This window comes from Astatotilapia calliptera, chromosome 18, assembly GCF_900246225.1.
Source record: "Astatotilapia calliptera chromosome 18, fAstCal1.2, whole genome shotgun sequence".
NCBI classification, from domain to species: Eukaryota; Metazoa; Chordata; class Actinopteri; order Cichliformes; family Cichlidae; genus Astatotilapia; species Astatotilapia calliptera.
In genome coordinates, this window is record NC_039319.1 from 21,659,911 (window position 1) to 21,676,071 (window position 16,161).

The 16,161-nt window shown below is 41.0% G+C and overlaps 1 protein-coding gene across 2 annotated transcripts in view; it reads right to left on the minus strand.

Moving 5' to 3' along the window:
* Nucleotides 1-620: 620 nt before the first annotated feature.
* LOC113010456 (protein unc-13 homolog A-like) overlaps nt 621-16,161 on the minus strand; it is a 35,686-nt gene continuing 20,145 nt past the window's right edge. The window contains exons 23-43 of one of the 2 annotated variants that reach the window (XM_026149506.1): nt 15,382-15,450; nt 15,060-15,149; nt 14,577-14,711; nt 14,365-14,492; nt 11,722-11,807; nt 11,496-11,622; nt 11,303-11,399; nt 10,136-10,279; nt 9,978-10,055; nt 9,477-9,554; nt 9,305-9,393; nt 8,798-8,941; nt 8,199-8,322; nt 8,054-8,059; nt 7,542-7,598; nt 7,363-7,443; nt 6,847-6,994; nt 6,326-6,382; nt 5,546-5,632; nt 4,060-4,216; nt 621-3,971 (exon numbers count right to left, since the gene is read on the minus strand). In XM_026149506.1, coding sequence (XP_026005291.1) covers nt 3,683-3,971; nt 4,060-4,216; nt 5,546-5,632; nt 6,326-6,382; nt 6,847-6,994; nt 7,363-7,443; nt 7,542-7,598; nt 8,054-8,059; nt 8,199-8,322; nt 8,798-8,941; nt 9,305-9,393; nt 9,477-9,554; nt 9,978-10,055; nt 10,136-10,279; nt 11,303-11,399; nt 11,496-11,622; nt 11,722-11,807; nt 14,365-14,492; nt 14,577-14,711; nt 15,060-15,149; nt 15,382-15,450 — 2,271 coding nt within the window. In that variant the 3' untranslated portion in view covers nt 621-3,682. The remainder of the gene's footprint in view (nt 3,972-4,059; nt 4,217-5,545; nt 5,633-6,325; nt 6,383-6,846; nt 6,995-7,362; nt 7,444-7,541; nt 7,599-8,053; nt 8,060-8,198; nt 8,323-8,797; nt 8,942-9,304; nt 9,394-9,476; nt 9,555-9,977; nt 10,056-10,135; nt 10,280-11,302; nt 11,400-11,495; nt 11,623-11,721; nt 11,808-14,364; nt 14,493-14,576; nt 14,712-15,059; nt 15,150-15,381; nt 15,451-16,161) is intronic. The other variant, XM_026149507.1, reaches the window with a different exon arrangement.

Sequence of the window (16,161 nt, forward strand, 5' to 3'; positions counted from 1 at the left end):
GAGAAAAGGGAGTTTTTCCTTCCCACTGTTGCTGAAGTGTTTGCTCATAGGGGGTCATATGATTGTTGGGTTTTTTCCTCTATATGCATTATTGTAGGGTCTACCTTACAATATAAAGCGCCTTGAGGCAACTGTTGTTGTGATTTGGCGCTGTATAAATAAAATAAAATTGAATTGAATTTTCTGGTTGGCCAACTTAAATCACCAGTCACTCTAAACATGCATGTCCTTGGACTGTGGGAGGAAGAGGAGTAGCCGTGCAGACACAAGAAGAACATGCAAACTCTTGGACCTTGTCGCTATGAGGTGACAGTGCTAACAACTGTGCTGCCCACAATATACTAATCTCTGGGCTTAGAGTACAACATGTATAAAGCCTAAGACTGAAATGATCACCTGTCTTTCCTCACTCTTCACAGCGGAGAGGCAGCTGAAACTTGATCCCCTCTTTTGCTCCATATAGAGGTCAGAGGTCACACACAGAACAGAGAAGCCAGTTGATGTGTTCAAAGACTCACACTAGAAACTTGGATTAGGTCTCACTTGCATCCCAAAGTAAGAATAAAAATGACTGTTTCTGCTTCGACTCAGAGGCAGTGATGCGATTCTCAGAGAGACGGTTGGGTTGTGACACAAATGTCCTTTTAATAGGAAGCAGATCACAATCAGGCTGCATTCCAGTTCCACTTCATCCTCATTAAAGAACAATCGATAATGATAAGAAACAAATTAGAAACATCCTCGGTAGAAAATAATTCTCTCATGCGAGTTCTGTGTTCACTACATTCGTATTGGTTACAGATGACGTATTCACAAGCCTTTTGGAAACAACAGATAACACAGATGAGCTGTCGTTACATAGCTTTGAAAGTAAAAACAGGGAAGGAGGAGAAAAACCCCCCAAAACAAAACAGCAAGTAACATCAAAGAGACACGTGCTGGCACAATAAAGTTTCCCATCATGCAACTGGAGTTGATTCTATTCACAGGGCGCCATTGTTGGTCTCCGCGGAGGTGTGTCAGCGTGCATGCATGCATGTGTGTCATCTTACATGTGCCCTTTTGTGCTTGAGCAGAGGTCTGTGTGTGTGTGTGTGTGTGTGTCATCAGTGCATATGTGTGGTGGTGTCTGTATACGTGTACACACATACAGACGTGAACCAGGCAGCCAATGAGCCTCGGGCCGGGTCATTACTTATTTATTGTTGCTTTTTTTTTCAGCTACAACCTGACATGTCAAGTTTTTGTCTTGAGCTCTGGGGTTACCAACGGCAACCCCCCAAAAAAGTTTAACTGTGTTTAAAGGAGCACTCCGCTGATTTGTGTGCAGGTAAAAACAAACAAAAGAGAGGGGAAAAAGGTAGTGCTTGGAGATGTTGTCCATATATTCTTCTTCCTCGGGGACTGCATTACCCACGATCCAGTCTGGGTTAGTTATTTGTTTTTCAGTTATCTCCCCCCTCTGCAGAGCTTTAAGCCACAAGCAGACAGGACTAAGCAGGACTGACTCTCCCACCCCTCCCTCTTTTTAAATAAGCAAACGCTCAAATCCTGTGCAACAGTAAAAATCAGTGGAGTTCCCCTTTTAATGTTGGGCAACAACAGCAAAATCAAGCACGATCAAGTGCAATTTAATGGCCTAAATCAGAGGCATGATTTGGTCTCCCCAAGAAAGACGTGCTTTTAGGGTTGAACTATCCCGACGATCGGAGAAAGAAGGCTCTGCTGAGAGTGAATAACATTCAGACGATTAGTTTTTGGTAGCTTTTGAACAGTTAAGCGAAGACAACATGTGACAGGGCCAGCAGTGACGCCCGGGTTAAAACAGAAACCTACCCGGCGTCACTGACATCACTCAGTTTTACACAGAGACTACAAGACGAGCCGGATGGCGACCGCGAACGCTTGCTCACCTTTTCACATGACTAAAAGTGACACTTGTACACCATAAATGCTTGGCGGTGACTCTGATGGCTTCATTCTTTGAATAAAAAAAAAAGAAAAAAGAAAAACATGAGCTCTGCTTCGTGCAAATTTGGTCCTACTGAAGGCAAAGCAGTAATTCAAAAGCAAAACACGTTCCTTCTTTCTTATCCAAAACGTGTGAGAAAGAGATTACACACTTCCAACAGGAATGGGAACTTTATGAGTCCACAAATAAAATATTTCAGTGAGTTACAAAAACCACGTGATCATAACTTTCCCATTCCTTTCATGCAGAGTGTGCAGTTGGTGCTTCTGTTAGTTATTGACAGCGCATACGTTTTGGGTGTGTAGGTACAATGTATTGCTCACAATCTCACAGCCCATTTTGCAGGTGTGACTATCAGCCCACACAGGCACACACACACACACACACACACACACACACACACACTCTCACAAACACACACCCCTTCACGCATACATTAACAAAAAGCGTATTCACCAGCTTTGTTGGTGAAACAAACCACTATTGCCTTGAACAGATGTGTTCAGATGCGTGTGCAGGCGATCGGGAGGAAAGTGTTCCACCGAGCGGTTGTTCGGCACCACGTGTCCTTTTTATTTGTTTGAGTTCCTCCACGGTGACACTTCAAGGTTTAAATGGCAGAACAAGCAGGCGGGCAACAGAAGCACGGACAGCATGAGTTAGTGCATGAAGTGACATCCCAGTCCACCCATCCTGTAGCCCTTTTTTTTTTAAATTAATGTGCACTCTTCAGGGGGGAGGGGAAGGTAAGACGTCGGGGCATTGCTCCGTTTTGTCGTGACGTGAAGCAACAAGAAACATTTTAAAAACTGCACATTGTGTGTGACCGCGGCTTTTGCCCCTAACGGCACGTCACACGTCACGGCACGTCATGGATCCACTGGTGGTGTGTCTTCATGTCACATTTTATAAAAACCTTATTGTACCGGGGTTAAATGCACCATGCTCACACAGACAACATATCGGAGGCACCCATCTTTAACACGGGAGTGGGAACGGTATAATCACAGTGTTCCTGGGGGTCAACATGCAGGAGATTACATTACAGGACTAGCAGTGATGTTGACCTTGGATGTCAGATGATCCAGGGTCAGTGTTGTGTTTTTTGTTTGTTTGTTTGTCTGTTTTTGAGGGGAAGGAGGGCTGATCTTAGATCTGTGTCTGAACTCCAAATTACACAATATGTTACATCGTGGGAAGCCTACAAAGAGCAAAACAACGAGGGTCGGGGAGACGGACTGGAAGAACGACACACAGTCAGGCAGGCAAGCAGACGGACGGACAGGCTGACGGAGCATAGCTATGGCGAGGAGCAAAGTGCAAAGTGGTCATTCTCAACCTATTCACATGGACTTGTTGTGGATGCAGTGAGCGTTATCTCACATCTAAATGCGCGGCGTATAAAAGGCGTAGTGTGGCAGGAACGAGTGAGTGAGGGATGGGGATGTGAGGCTTCAGTGGAGAGTTTTTGGGGGAAATGACTAATGAGATTCATATAAACATATTCCTGCTTGTTTGCATTGATAACATTGCGATGTAAATGTTGCATAATGTAAGCGAGATATGTACAACTGAGCATTTTTATGTGTGTGCTTGTGTATTGCACGTGGTTGTCTAACTATGCAGGTGTGAGTAGTATGTGTGCGTAACACTTCGCCGGTCAGGTACGTCTCTGTGCACACGTGCTCTCTCGCTCTCCTCTCCCTCCCCTCAGCTGCGGCCCTCTTCGGCCGAACGCTGGTCTGACTTGAGTTTGACGAATTCTTTCGCCACGTCGTCGTTGTTGCGCTGAGAGAGGATGCGCAACACCGTCAGGCCCGTCTCGTCCATGTGGACGCGTCTGCCCAGCGGCATCCAGCAGGTGACGCTGCCCTTGTTGGCTATGTCCTTCACCTGCAGCACAGCCATGCCCACGGTGCGGTCCTCCCTGGCGAAGCAGTAGTCCTTCACGCACACTTGCAGCTCGTAGCTCTCCGGCCCGACCTCAGTGCCCAGTGAGCTGGAATGAGACAGAAAACACACGATAAAGGTCAGCTTGTCTCTTCTGGATCAGCTGGTGCTGCAAATCAGACTGAGTGGACACTCACTACTGGAAGCTCTCATTGAACTTTGGCGACCAGCTGTTGTTCTTGGACTTGGTGGCAAATTTCCTCTTCTTGTCACTCAGGTGAGGGCCGATGATGTAGACTTCGACGAAAGGCCTGAAGCCCTGTGCTTTCCATTTCAGGTCATTAGCAGCGATCACTGGACACAGAAAGCCAGGGTAGGTAACATGAGTAATAAATCCATAACAAACTTTCAGCATGATTAAATTGGTCTGAGAGGAATTTAAGGCTCCTGTGGGTCTGCTTTCAGACTTTATAAAATACAGAAGACCAGATCAGCAGTGGAAAATACAACCAAAGAGTCCAGTGACTTTAGTCCTTTCTAAGGACCTCTCCTCGTGCACCTCTGGACTGCTTATAGAGCAGCCATTATTCTCATATTGCTATTATACAAATTCTGTTTACACTCTGTTTGCTGTGGACCTCAGTGAGAGGAAACATCAGCTTCTGTGTCAATGATCATCACAGTGATGAGAGCCGATTCTCTGGCTAGGACCCTGAGACCAAACAGCAGACTTCAAAGTCCACTCTGTCTAAATCTGAAGGCGACACGTCAGGAGCATGCTTGTTTGTTTTTTTTGCTTTGTTTGTTTGTTTTTTAACTCATCGGCTTTTGCACTGAGAATTCGTCCCATAGGGTCAGACTGTTGACTGTAATGTGCATTCTGTGGAAGTGGTGAGAGCATGAGAGGCGAGACTGAGTAGAATAAAATCACATTTGGCTTTTGCTTTGTTTTGTATACAGCAGTGCATTTTACGCTGTGGGCCACATACAGGCCACTTTGATGGTAAATGGGCCGGTTCCCCTTTGTGTTAGTGTAAACAAGTTTAACCACACAGCCCTGAGACATCTTGATTTAAGAAAAAGAAGTACAGTTTCAAGAGTTCTATGTGTTTCTTTTTTCTACATGACACAGAAATGTTGCTGTAATGAATGAAAGCATGCATCTATCAGCATGACTCTTCAGGCTAAATTTGTAAAAAACAGATGTGTAAAACTGCCAATTAAGCAGAAAGATTTGCCCTTTATTTTCAAACACTTACTGTCTGTAGCAGGTAGTAAAAAAACCAGGTACTTTTAAGCCATTTAATTGTTTATCTATTACTTATTTACTTTACTTGATCAGTACCCAAATCTGTACAAATTGTGAAAATACAGTTAAAAGTTCCAAATGTATGGCCTCCATATTTTCCAAAGCTATCCAGTGAGTCACACTGGAGTCTTTGCCTGGCCGATTCTGGCCCCTAGACCTTATGTTTGACACCCTTCTTTGAGCATTTGAGCAGCTTCCACCTGAAAGAGCAGGGTTTGAATTCTGCCATGATGCAGATGGCTGTACTAGTCTGGTGGGAGGGGCTGTTTGTTTTTCGGCCTTCTTCACATTTCTGCCGACTGAACAGCTTTAAGTGAAAAAATAAAAGAAGGTGACAGAAGACACAACCGCAAAAGCTGCTCTGCTATTTTTACCTTTCACACTGATCTTGTGTTCTCCATTAGGCTGGGGTAAAATGTCCACATTCATGACCCCCTCACCGACTGCATCCACTCCAGACGCTGCAAAGACACGCTCTGTTAGTGGATGACAGGCAACTGTGCCCCTACTTTATCTTTCCATGGCTGTGAACTTGTGTTTTCTGCAGACCCTGATATAGCACAGTTGAGATGTATGACTTCAAGAATTGTAATGTATCAGCAGACTGTGAACTATATTTAAACATGCAGATGTTACACACAAACGTGCGCATGCAGGCAGGAGTTCTCTGAGATAATCTGGTGGCCGGGTAAAGCGGCTTTTGTGCGAGCTGTAATGCAAAGAAAATGGCAAACTCTAATGCAGTGAGAAATCTTAATTTGTTAAAGAGACTACAAACTCTGAACTGAAAAGAAAAAAGTAGATTAATATGAAAGGAAACTAAAACAGACTGGACAAACACTGCTTTTAGTTAACTACCACTGCTGTCTTAAATATCATGTTTCTGTGTCTCATGCAGCAGGCAGGGTATGCATACTGTTATGTAGCAGGCTACATCTTTCATAACTGGGCATGTACTTTAATCAATTAAAGAGCAAAAAAAAAGAAGAGGGAGCAGAGTGAGATCTGAGCTGTGCCCAAAGCGAACACTGCTCGCAGTCAGGTTATCTTGGGTTCCTGACAGTTTGATCACAAATGTATCTGAGCAGAAGCTTGAGTGCTGCAGGTTTGCCCTGGGGGACATGCAGACGTTACATAACACTGCAGACTTGTACCTTTTTCTGGTGGTGTGTCTTCGTTCGCTGTGTACCTGATCCCTTTTCCTCCATGGACTGAGGGGAAATGAAAGGAAGTTAGTATTAAAAGAACAAGCTCACACTAGTACATCTGCACATGAATATCATTTTCCAACCCAACAGTTTATAGAAGTGGTTCTGGCTGATGTGTCTGACACCTAAAGGATTAGGTATCCCTCAGCAAGGTGTCCAGAAACATGTCTCTGACCTACAAACCATCTTCAGGCTTTTAAACTTAGATACTTTGTATCTAAAACAAGCAAAGGCAAAGAGTATTTTGCAGTTTTCCTACCATAACTCACTCAACCAGTGAATTAAGCATTTTCTGTACTGTAAGCAAGTCATTCTTTTTAATCCCATAATCCTGTTTAATTCCATAAACCACAGTAACAAAGAATAAGCAGCTGAGCGCTTTGAGAACATCTGAAAGCTTATTTGTGTGAAATTGTTTGAAGCTACCTTGTGACCGTGTGTGTGTGTGACTCAGATTGAAGTCGTACCCTGAGCGTTCTGCGAGAGGACAAACTTCCTGATGAGTTTATCTGTGGCCTGCGTGTACAGAGACAGGGCGTAGCGCAGAGACTGCAGATCCGGACTCTTTTCCAGAAACGTTTTCTTCAGGCCCACACCGCCGGCGTGGAAGTATTGCTGTGTAACAGATGTGACATGACACGCTTATTGAGGATAACCGAATGGCAGATAGACGGCAGACACAGCGAGCTCTAAGCAGAGCGTGTAATGTGAGCGAGTGCGACTAAACTGCCTTGTAGCGTGCATCAGGGCTGTCAGTATGCAAGCAATGAAGAAGTAATTTAAAGATCTCTAAATGTGCGCCAAACCTGGCAGATGCAACAGTGATTAAGAGTCACATTTAAGGTGGGTTGATTAAGAATGGAGAATACTTCTTTTTTCTATTGATTTAAAGAGAAGTCTCATGTATGATCACAGTGTCCATAGTAAGTAGGGAGATTCTATAATATGTGCTGCCTAAAAAACATGTGATCACCTCCTCATACCTTAATGGTGTCCAGCGCTAGCTCTATTACTGCACACTGCTTAGGAGTCAGAGCCTTGGCCTCCTCTCGGCCCATGTGTTCCTGCAGGACAGGGAGAGAGGAGTCATTCTGTACTGCTGACATTCAATAAACGCAATTTTTTAGACATGTTCTTGTTCCACTCATCTATTTTTAATCACCTTCAGCTTTGAAAGCTGTCCCAACTCCTTTGCAGCATTGAAGATCATCTGAGTTCCCTGTCGAGGAGAGACACAAAGACCAGGTGGCGCAGAGTGAGTGGATAAAAGAAACAAGTGGAGTTTTCTGAGATGTGCCAGTGAGGAAGATTTGCAAGGTGACAGGTGAGCAAACTCCAAGTTTTATGCTGGTTTATGCACTTTAGTAACGTTGATTTGAGTGAAAATTACCTTCTAAACAAACAAAGCAAAAAGGTTACGTCTTTGGAAAGTTCTCAACAGCAAGGAGGATTATAGTTTAAGTGCTTAAGTGTGCAGTCAGCAGTACTGCAGGGACTCATTGTCACGTAACGCTGCCTCTGGTGCACTGTGCTGCCATCTGAACTGAGTTTTTGAACTGATGCACTGTATCCACATAGAAAAAAGTGACAAAGGCTATGAAGAGTGAAGTTAAGATCCCTGTTTAAAAAAGAAGAGTGTTTCTTCATGCTTAAAAAGGCTGCACATATACTTACAATCACCTATGAAAGGATGAACAAGAAAAATGGCAGGATAGATGTGTTAATGTACAAATCCAGGGTAACGCAGCAAACCAAAACACTAAAGAGGGAAAGGGTGAAAATATCCGGGGGGCGGCTGTCTTGTTTTTTAAACACGTACCGTCTGGTCAGTAAGGGTCGGAAGCACGATTGTTTTTTCCATCGTGTTCATCACCAGCTTCCACAGCTCCTTTAGCACTCTCTTCAGGACCGTTTTCTCACAGATCTTAGCAAACAGTGATAAGCTAAAACACAAAGAACACAGAATCTCTTAACACACACTATAACAGCTTAAAACATGATTTCAGTCATGGGTGTAATTTTTTTTATTCATTTTGATCATCAGATACAGCCACAGGGAAAAAATAGACATGACCCTTGTTTGAGGCTTTTGGCTAGGGCTTTTCAAAATAAAAGTATCTATTTGGTTTTTTTGTTAGCGGTGGCATTGTTGGACTGGGAGCAAAACTTTATTTGGTTTCATGGCAATCCTTTTTTTTTTCTATAAAATGCTTATTGTGCAAAATATTGGAATTTTTCATAGCAAAAGCAGCAACTGAAAATGTGGCCATTTAAAAAAAAAAAAAAAAATCAATAAAAAGCATTTTTTTCCCGTTTTTCTAGGTAAGGTCAAGAAATCTCAACATTTGATCCCAACTCTTGAGACAAATTTAAGTTGTTTTTTTAAACTTTATTGATCGTCCATGGAGAGACACTTACTTGCTGTCCAGGAAGTCCATGATGGGTTGCAGGACATTGTCAGCTTCCTGCACTACACTGCCGTTTGCTGGGACAGTCTGACCTTTGACCTGGGCTAGGATGTCCCCCATTTGCCTCACGTTATCCTCGATCTGCGGCTGGAAACTATATCATCGTGTGGAAATATTCAAATGAAATGGACTCAAAAAATTATTCTTTGCCCCCACGAACATGATAGAATAATTTTGAATAAAATCTAACTGAAAAAAAGAAAATCAAAAGATTATTTATTCAGATTATTAATCATTAAGGAAAATATACTTGGTATAAACCGAGTGTATACCAGCCAAGTACAGTTGATTTGACTATTTTCCATAAAATTTAACATTTTGTACTTATGTAACAAGATTACATGAAAGATTTAAATGTAATTGAATTACTTAAAATCAGCTTTTTTGGGCCACAAATATTTTTCTAAGTGTGTGTTAAAGCTACTGTGGTTTCAGGGTGACAAACAGACGCACACACCTGACAGCAAAGATGCGGCTGAGGTCATCCATGACGCTATTCAGTTTGTTCTGCAGCTCCTTCAGGAAGTCGCTGGCCTCCACATTGAGCTGGAAGAAGACAGATGTGTTGAGTGCAACAGCCGGGTCACATGAGAACAACCAAAATGAAAACAGCCCGTTTGGAAACTCACATCTTTGCCTCCCATGGCCTCAAACATCTTCTCCAGCTGAACTCTGAGCTGCTGGATGTTATTGATTATGATACATGGCTGACGGGAGAAGGAGAAAAATCATTACACACACTTTTGTCTCTTTCACCCCCCTCTCTCCATCCCCATCCTCTGTCTGCTCCTGGCTTTTTATTGTGATCAATCAAGGTTAGGCCTCAACCTTTTTATTGCCTTGTCTGTGAAAGCACTCTTTTGATGCAGGGTAGCAGAAGCAAGAGTTTTCAGTAATTAGTGCACCTCCGGGGCCTCCTAGTCTCTCTGGGAGTGCAGCCCACGTTTCCCCAACCTTATATCACATTCAGCTAATTACACAGTTCTAATTCACTTTGAGAGCTGCAACCTGGGCACAGCTATTACACTGAGGAACAGTTTATTATGTTCAAATTAATCAACTTGACCATTTACACCAATCAGTGTAGAACATAAAATGCAGTTCGAGCTCCACAGTTTTTCCACGCTTACCACTTTCTCTTTCTTGACATGATTTGGAAAGTCCTTTGCTATGATGTCAGCATAAGACAGCAGGACATTGCCAATCGTCTAAAAAATAAAATAGTAATAGTTAGACATATATGACAGCGGGGAAACACTCTGTGAGAGATTTAGTCGGTGAAAGTCACCTTGGCAAATCTCTTCATGTAGTTTCCAACGATCTGAGGGTCAGGACACTCCAGTTTACGGATGATTTCAAAGCTCTGATTGAGCTGAGAGAACACGTCCACCACTGAGCAGGAGAACAGAGCGTGCTCTGACGTTACCTGGAACTGTTGATCAACAAGAAAGAGCAGGAGAAGTATTAGAAGCAAGCGGTACATCACATTGACCTGAGCACTGACATTAACACAGACAGGGCTCGAATCCCCTGATGGCCACCAACGGGAGAAATTCACATCTGGAACAATGGAGCTGACCCTGAGGTCAGCTTCCTGTGACGGCATTTTAAAAAAGTTCTTCTAAAATCTTTTGGATCAGGGTGATCAAGGCGATCAGAGGGCCATGATGGGAAACAAGTCCCTCATTAACAGCCCGGCCATTAGCCAAGAAGTGAATAATGTTATGGTAAGCGCCGGAGCCTGGGGATCGTTTTTTTTGCTGACACAGGAAAGCAGAAGCCGCCTCTGGTGACAGTAATTGGACCCAAAAGATCCCCGACATATGAGCTGGGAGACTCTTCAGCTGCTTTGTATCGACTTTTTGGTGTGAGCCAGACTGAGAGTGTGAGATGCTTCATGGTACTTATGTGTGTGTGTGTGTGTGTGTGTGTGTGTGTGTGTGTGTGTGTGTGTGTGTGTGTGTGTATGTGTGCACTAACTGGTGCAGTGAGGCATTTTTTCACTTTGGTATTGAGTCAGTATCGAGCCATTATTGACTCCCTTGAGGCATTCAACCCTTTCGTCTTAGTTTGGGATGCACTGAGTCGGAGAGATGATGAGAAATTCCAGAATTTGCATGAAAATTGCATGAATACATTTTTCGGGGGAATTTGCCTTCAGGTGATGGGCCTCATTCAAGTTTTCACTATGTATTCAGCTGCTGTCTCAACAGAATGTGATTGTTCAACATTTTCCTCCATAATTTTGTAGTTCCAAAAAAGTTTAACTATTCCTTAAAATGCGAAATAAGGCAAGCATAAAACTGCATCTCATAATGTTTGACATTGTGGGTGTAATCTTATGAAGTTTTATGCATATGTCAGTATTTAAAACAGATACATATGAGGATTTAACTACAGCAACACCTGAAAATCTGATAATACATAACCTAAGATCATGTCTGAAAACAGTTACCCCATCTTTTTTGTCCCTCTCGAGGGCCCCGTGGAGAAAATCTCTGGACACTTCCTCATTCTCGTCCAACCACATGATGACAAATGGCTCAAACCAGCTGCACAACACAGAATGACAAAGGGCAACATAAATCTTTATGCCACGGTGGTAAATGTTTCAGGAAAAGCATGCGGTGCTATAGAAAAATACTCACGCTGGATATTCAGGTACGTGCTTCTGGAAAGTGGGAAGTTCTTTGCAGTACTCATTATAGAGCCACTTCACCTTGAAGTGCAAATTCATATAATCTGCACTTTTGCACAGGCGTTGCTTCTCATGCTCTGAATATCAAAGTGGAAGAACAGGTGAGGAAAATTACACGCAAAAATTCCAAAATAAAAAAAGCCCATCACTCCCATCTCATCACCCTGAACACTTACCCTCCATAGCGTACTTCATATCTTGTGCAAACATGTTCCACATGACTTCAGCGCTGATCTTGCCCACATTGAGTTCCTGGGGAAACCTGAAGGAGACATCACAGTGCTCAGGACTAAATCCAGCTCCATATTCAGTAATGGTGCTGTATTATTTAACAAGACAGCCCAGGCTCTTTCTTGTGTAACTCCATCAGTGCTTTCACAGCATGTTTTCAGCTGCCAGCAGAGAGAAATCCACCACAGAGAGAATATGAAATTATCAAGATACTATTATTCTCAGTTTTCTTCCTCCAAAAAAAGCTATGAGTTTATTTAAATTTGTACTAAAATATTAAAAATACACAACCAGCAAAGCTGCAGGAGTTATTTTATGAACATAAACTAAGGGACTGCTGCAAGCACAGTTACATAATACAGTTGATACTGTTTGATTTCCTAGACATTGTGCCCTCTTTGGATTTTGTGCTGAAAGGATGCTATTTGTGTCTCATAACAACTTCTGTTTCCCTTTTTGTTCCTTTTTTGTTCCATCACACCCACCACCCATTAAATAATAAAGCCTTTCATAGACTAGTCAGTCCTTACAAGAATCTTTGGACTCAGACGAAAAGAATTAATCGAATCAATTGAGGAGATTACGAATGCTATAGATCAGAAACAGTATGCAGCTGGAGTATTTCTGGATCTCAAGAAAGCATTCGACACAATCAATCATGACATATTAATTAATAAACTGGAACGGTATGGGATTAGGGGGGTTGTACTGCAATGGGTGAAAAATTATTTAAGTGACCGGAAACAATTTGTGAAGCTGGGTGTCCATTCCTCATCATGCTTGGACATTGCTTGTGGTGTTCCACAAGGCTCTGTACTGGGTCCAAAATTATTTATTATTTATATAAATGATATTTGTAAGGCATCTGATATATTAAAATTAGTATTATTTGCAGATGACACAAATATTTTTTGTTCTGGGGGGAATCTAAAGGAGCTGCTGGATACAATTACTTCAGAAATGTGCAAAATTAAAAAATGGTTTAACAGGAACAAACTATCGCTAAATCTAAGTAAAACTAAAATTATCTTATTTGGGAATTCCCTTAGAAATGCACAAGTGCAGATTCATGTAGATGGTGTGGAAATTGAAAGAGTACTTGAACATAAGTTTCTTGGTGTGATTATAGATGATAAATTAAACTGGAAGTCTCATATAAATCATATACATAACAAAATTTCAAGAAGTGTCTCAATCTTGAGTAAAGTAAAACACATTCTGGACCACAAATCACTCCACATTCTCTATTGTTCCCTGATTGCACCGTATTTGAATTACTGTGCAGAGGTTTGGGGCAATACTTACAAATGTTCGCTATCATCAATCTTTATATTACAAAAAAGGGCCATAAGGATAATCCATAAAACTGGTTACAGAGATCATACAAATCCACTATTCTTAAAATCAAAAATTCTAAAATTCACAGATCTGGTTCATTTTCTCACAGCACAAATTATATATAAAGCAATAAATAACCTGCTTCCTGACAATATTCTAAAAATGTTTTCTAAAAGGGAACGGGGATACAATTTGAGGGGGGAATTAAATTTAAAACATCCTCGTATCCGTACAACATTAAAAAGTTTTTGCATCTCTGTGTGTGGAGTGAAGCTGTGGAACAGACTAAGTAAAGATATGAAGCAATGTCCAAGCATGGCGCAGTTTAAAAAGCGGTTTAAGGATATGGTTTTTACAGGGTACAGGGAAAAGGTAGAGATTTGATAGGGTGTTCTTGTCTAATATTTTCATGTGTGTGCGCATGCACGGGTTTGTTGGTATGGGTATATATGTATGTGTATATGTATGTATGTATATATATGTATGTATATATATGTATATGTAAATGTATGTATGTATATATATGTATGTATGTATATGTGTATATATATATATATATATATATATATATATATATATATATATATATATATATATATATATATATATATATATATATATATATATATATGTATGTGTGTGTATGTATGTGTGTATATGTATATATATATATATATATATATATATATATATATATATATATATATATATATTTAATATATATACATATATATATATTAAATATATATAAAATTGTAGGTTGTGTATCCTTCAGGTGTTAATGGGGTTATTGAAAATGTGTATATGTGCGTATGTGTGTATATACGTAGGTATGGATAGATAGAAACATATATGTGTATATATTAAAAAAAAAAAAAAAAAAAAAAAAAAAATTACACATAACATATAATGTAATTACAAGGAGGTATTTCTGTAGTCTATTGATACTAGATAGTGGAAAAGGGGTGGGATTAAATAAGCTCATGCTTCTTCCTGCTCCTTTTTGAACATGGACGTTATTTGGAGTTGTGGTTGCTCGTTTTCCTTTTGTTTGCTTTGTTCATTTGTGTCTTTTAATTCTATTTTTTTTTTATATACTTTTTCAACATGTTCAAAATAAAGATTCAATCAATCAATCAATCAATTATGCATCGTGTAGACTGCCTTTCATAGACTAGCCTTGATATTTCAGCATTGCCTGTGTATAATAACTACGTAGAGTCAGACAAATCTTATAAGCACACACTCACTGATTAAGGCAAGGAGTGTACGAGTTTTTGTCCTCCTCTATGATGGACACAATAAGGGTGATGAGTTTCGACCAGAAGTCCAGGTTCTTGACGCTGGGACCCTGCTCATCTGGAGGGACAGCTTTTGACTGAAATGAGAAAGGTTTCTTTCACTGTAAAGGTCCTAAAACTGCAACAGCAGCATCTGTACACAAAAACAGAGGCACACTCACAGGGTCTGTCTGATATTCCCTGTTGTAGAGGTCATGGCAGTTGTTGAAAATGTATTCGTAGGTGGAGTTGAGACAGGCTTTTACACAATCCTTAACCACCTGACTTGCCCTTGGGGGACTCTGCAGCTCCTGGACCTGAAAACAAATATTAAAGAGCATATTGCTGAACTGAAAAGACCTCAAAGCATTTACCAGGCACACACAGCGTCATCAGGAGGGTTTTCTCACTGGGAATTTAACCGTAAACTCACTGAGCTGCATAAATGGCACCCGTGTACAGTAGCAGCCACACAAAAATGATCACACGCACACATATTACAGTGGTTCATGCTAATAGCTTAAGTTGGGTTATGTAGGGTTATGCTGATGAGGCTGATTCTCAGTTTGTGCCACAGGCTGCTTCTAGAAAGTACTGACATTTTTCTAATGTGTTTAGAAGGAAAAAAAGAGAAAAGAAGAAAGAAAAGAAAAGAAAATTCTTACCTTCATCCTAAAAAAAGTGATACTAGTCAAAAGGTCAACAGTAGACTTGAGGTCTTGCAGTCTTTCGGGACTGCTGGCAGGGAAGTTATTCTGAAAACGCAAACAGAACTAATTAAAAAATATAACTTATATAATGTTATATATAATATTATGTCGAAGTAGCTTAAAAGCATGCTATTTCTTATTTAAACGATGCATGCACTCAGAAAATCAGGAGCAAGAGACTGACAAACAGGGACACTTGTGATACTATGTAAGCTGCGTGTAATTAAGAATGAAATTGTTTAGCACATTTTCTAAAAGAAATAAGAGAAGTAATTACCCGATACATGGACAAGTCAATTCTCAGGGAGTTGTGCAGCTGATCCAGCAGTTTGACAAACCTCTCCTTCTACAAAGGAAAAGATGCAGAAAAAAAATGAAAGAACGTAACACGACTGGAGGATTATTTGCAACCATTTGACTAAACAAAGTTAAGATGGATCTGATGACATTCAGCTCATTACAAGTTTAACAAAGTAGGCAGCGACACATTTAACGTCCTTTTTTAGGGTGTTTAAGCGAGATGCTATCTTATTTCTCATAGGATTTTAAAATTATCATATAATTCCTCTTACACTATACACTCACTGGCCACTTTGTTAGGTACACCTGTTCAATTGCCTGTTAACCCAAATATCTAATCAGCCAATACTACTGGGATTTTCCCACACAACCATCTCCAGGGTGTACAGAGAATGGTATAAAAGCAGTTTTCCGGATGAAAACACCTTACTGATCCCAGAAGTTGGAGGGGAATGAGCAGCCCGCTTTGAGTTGATAGGAAGGCCACAGTGACTCAAATAAACAAATGTTCCACAGAAAAGCATGTCTGAAAACACAACATGTTGAGCCTCGAAGCAGATGGGCTGCGGCAGCAGAAGATCACATCGGGTGGCTCTCCTGTCAGCTACGAACAGGAAACTGAAACTACAGTTCACACAAACTCACCAAAATTGGACAATCAGAGGCTGAAAAAACACTGTCTGGTCTGATGAGACCTTATTTCTGCTGCAACATTCAGATGGTAGTGTCAGAATTTGGTGTAAACAACATGAAAGCA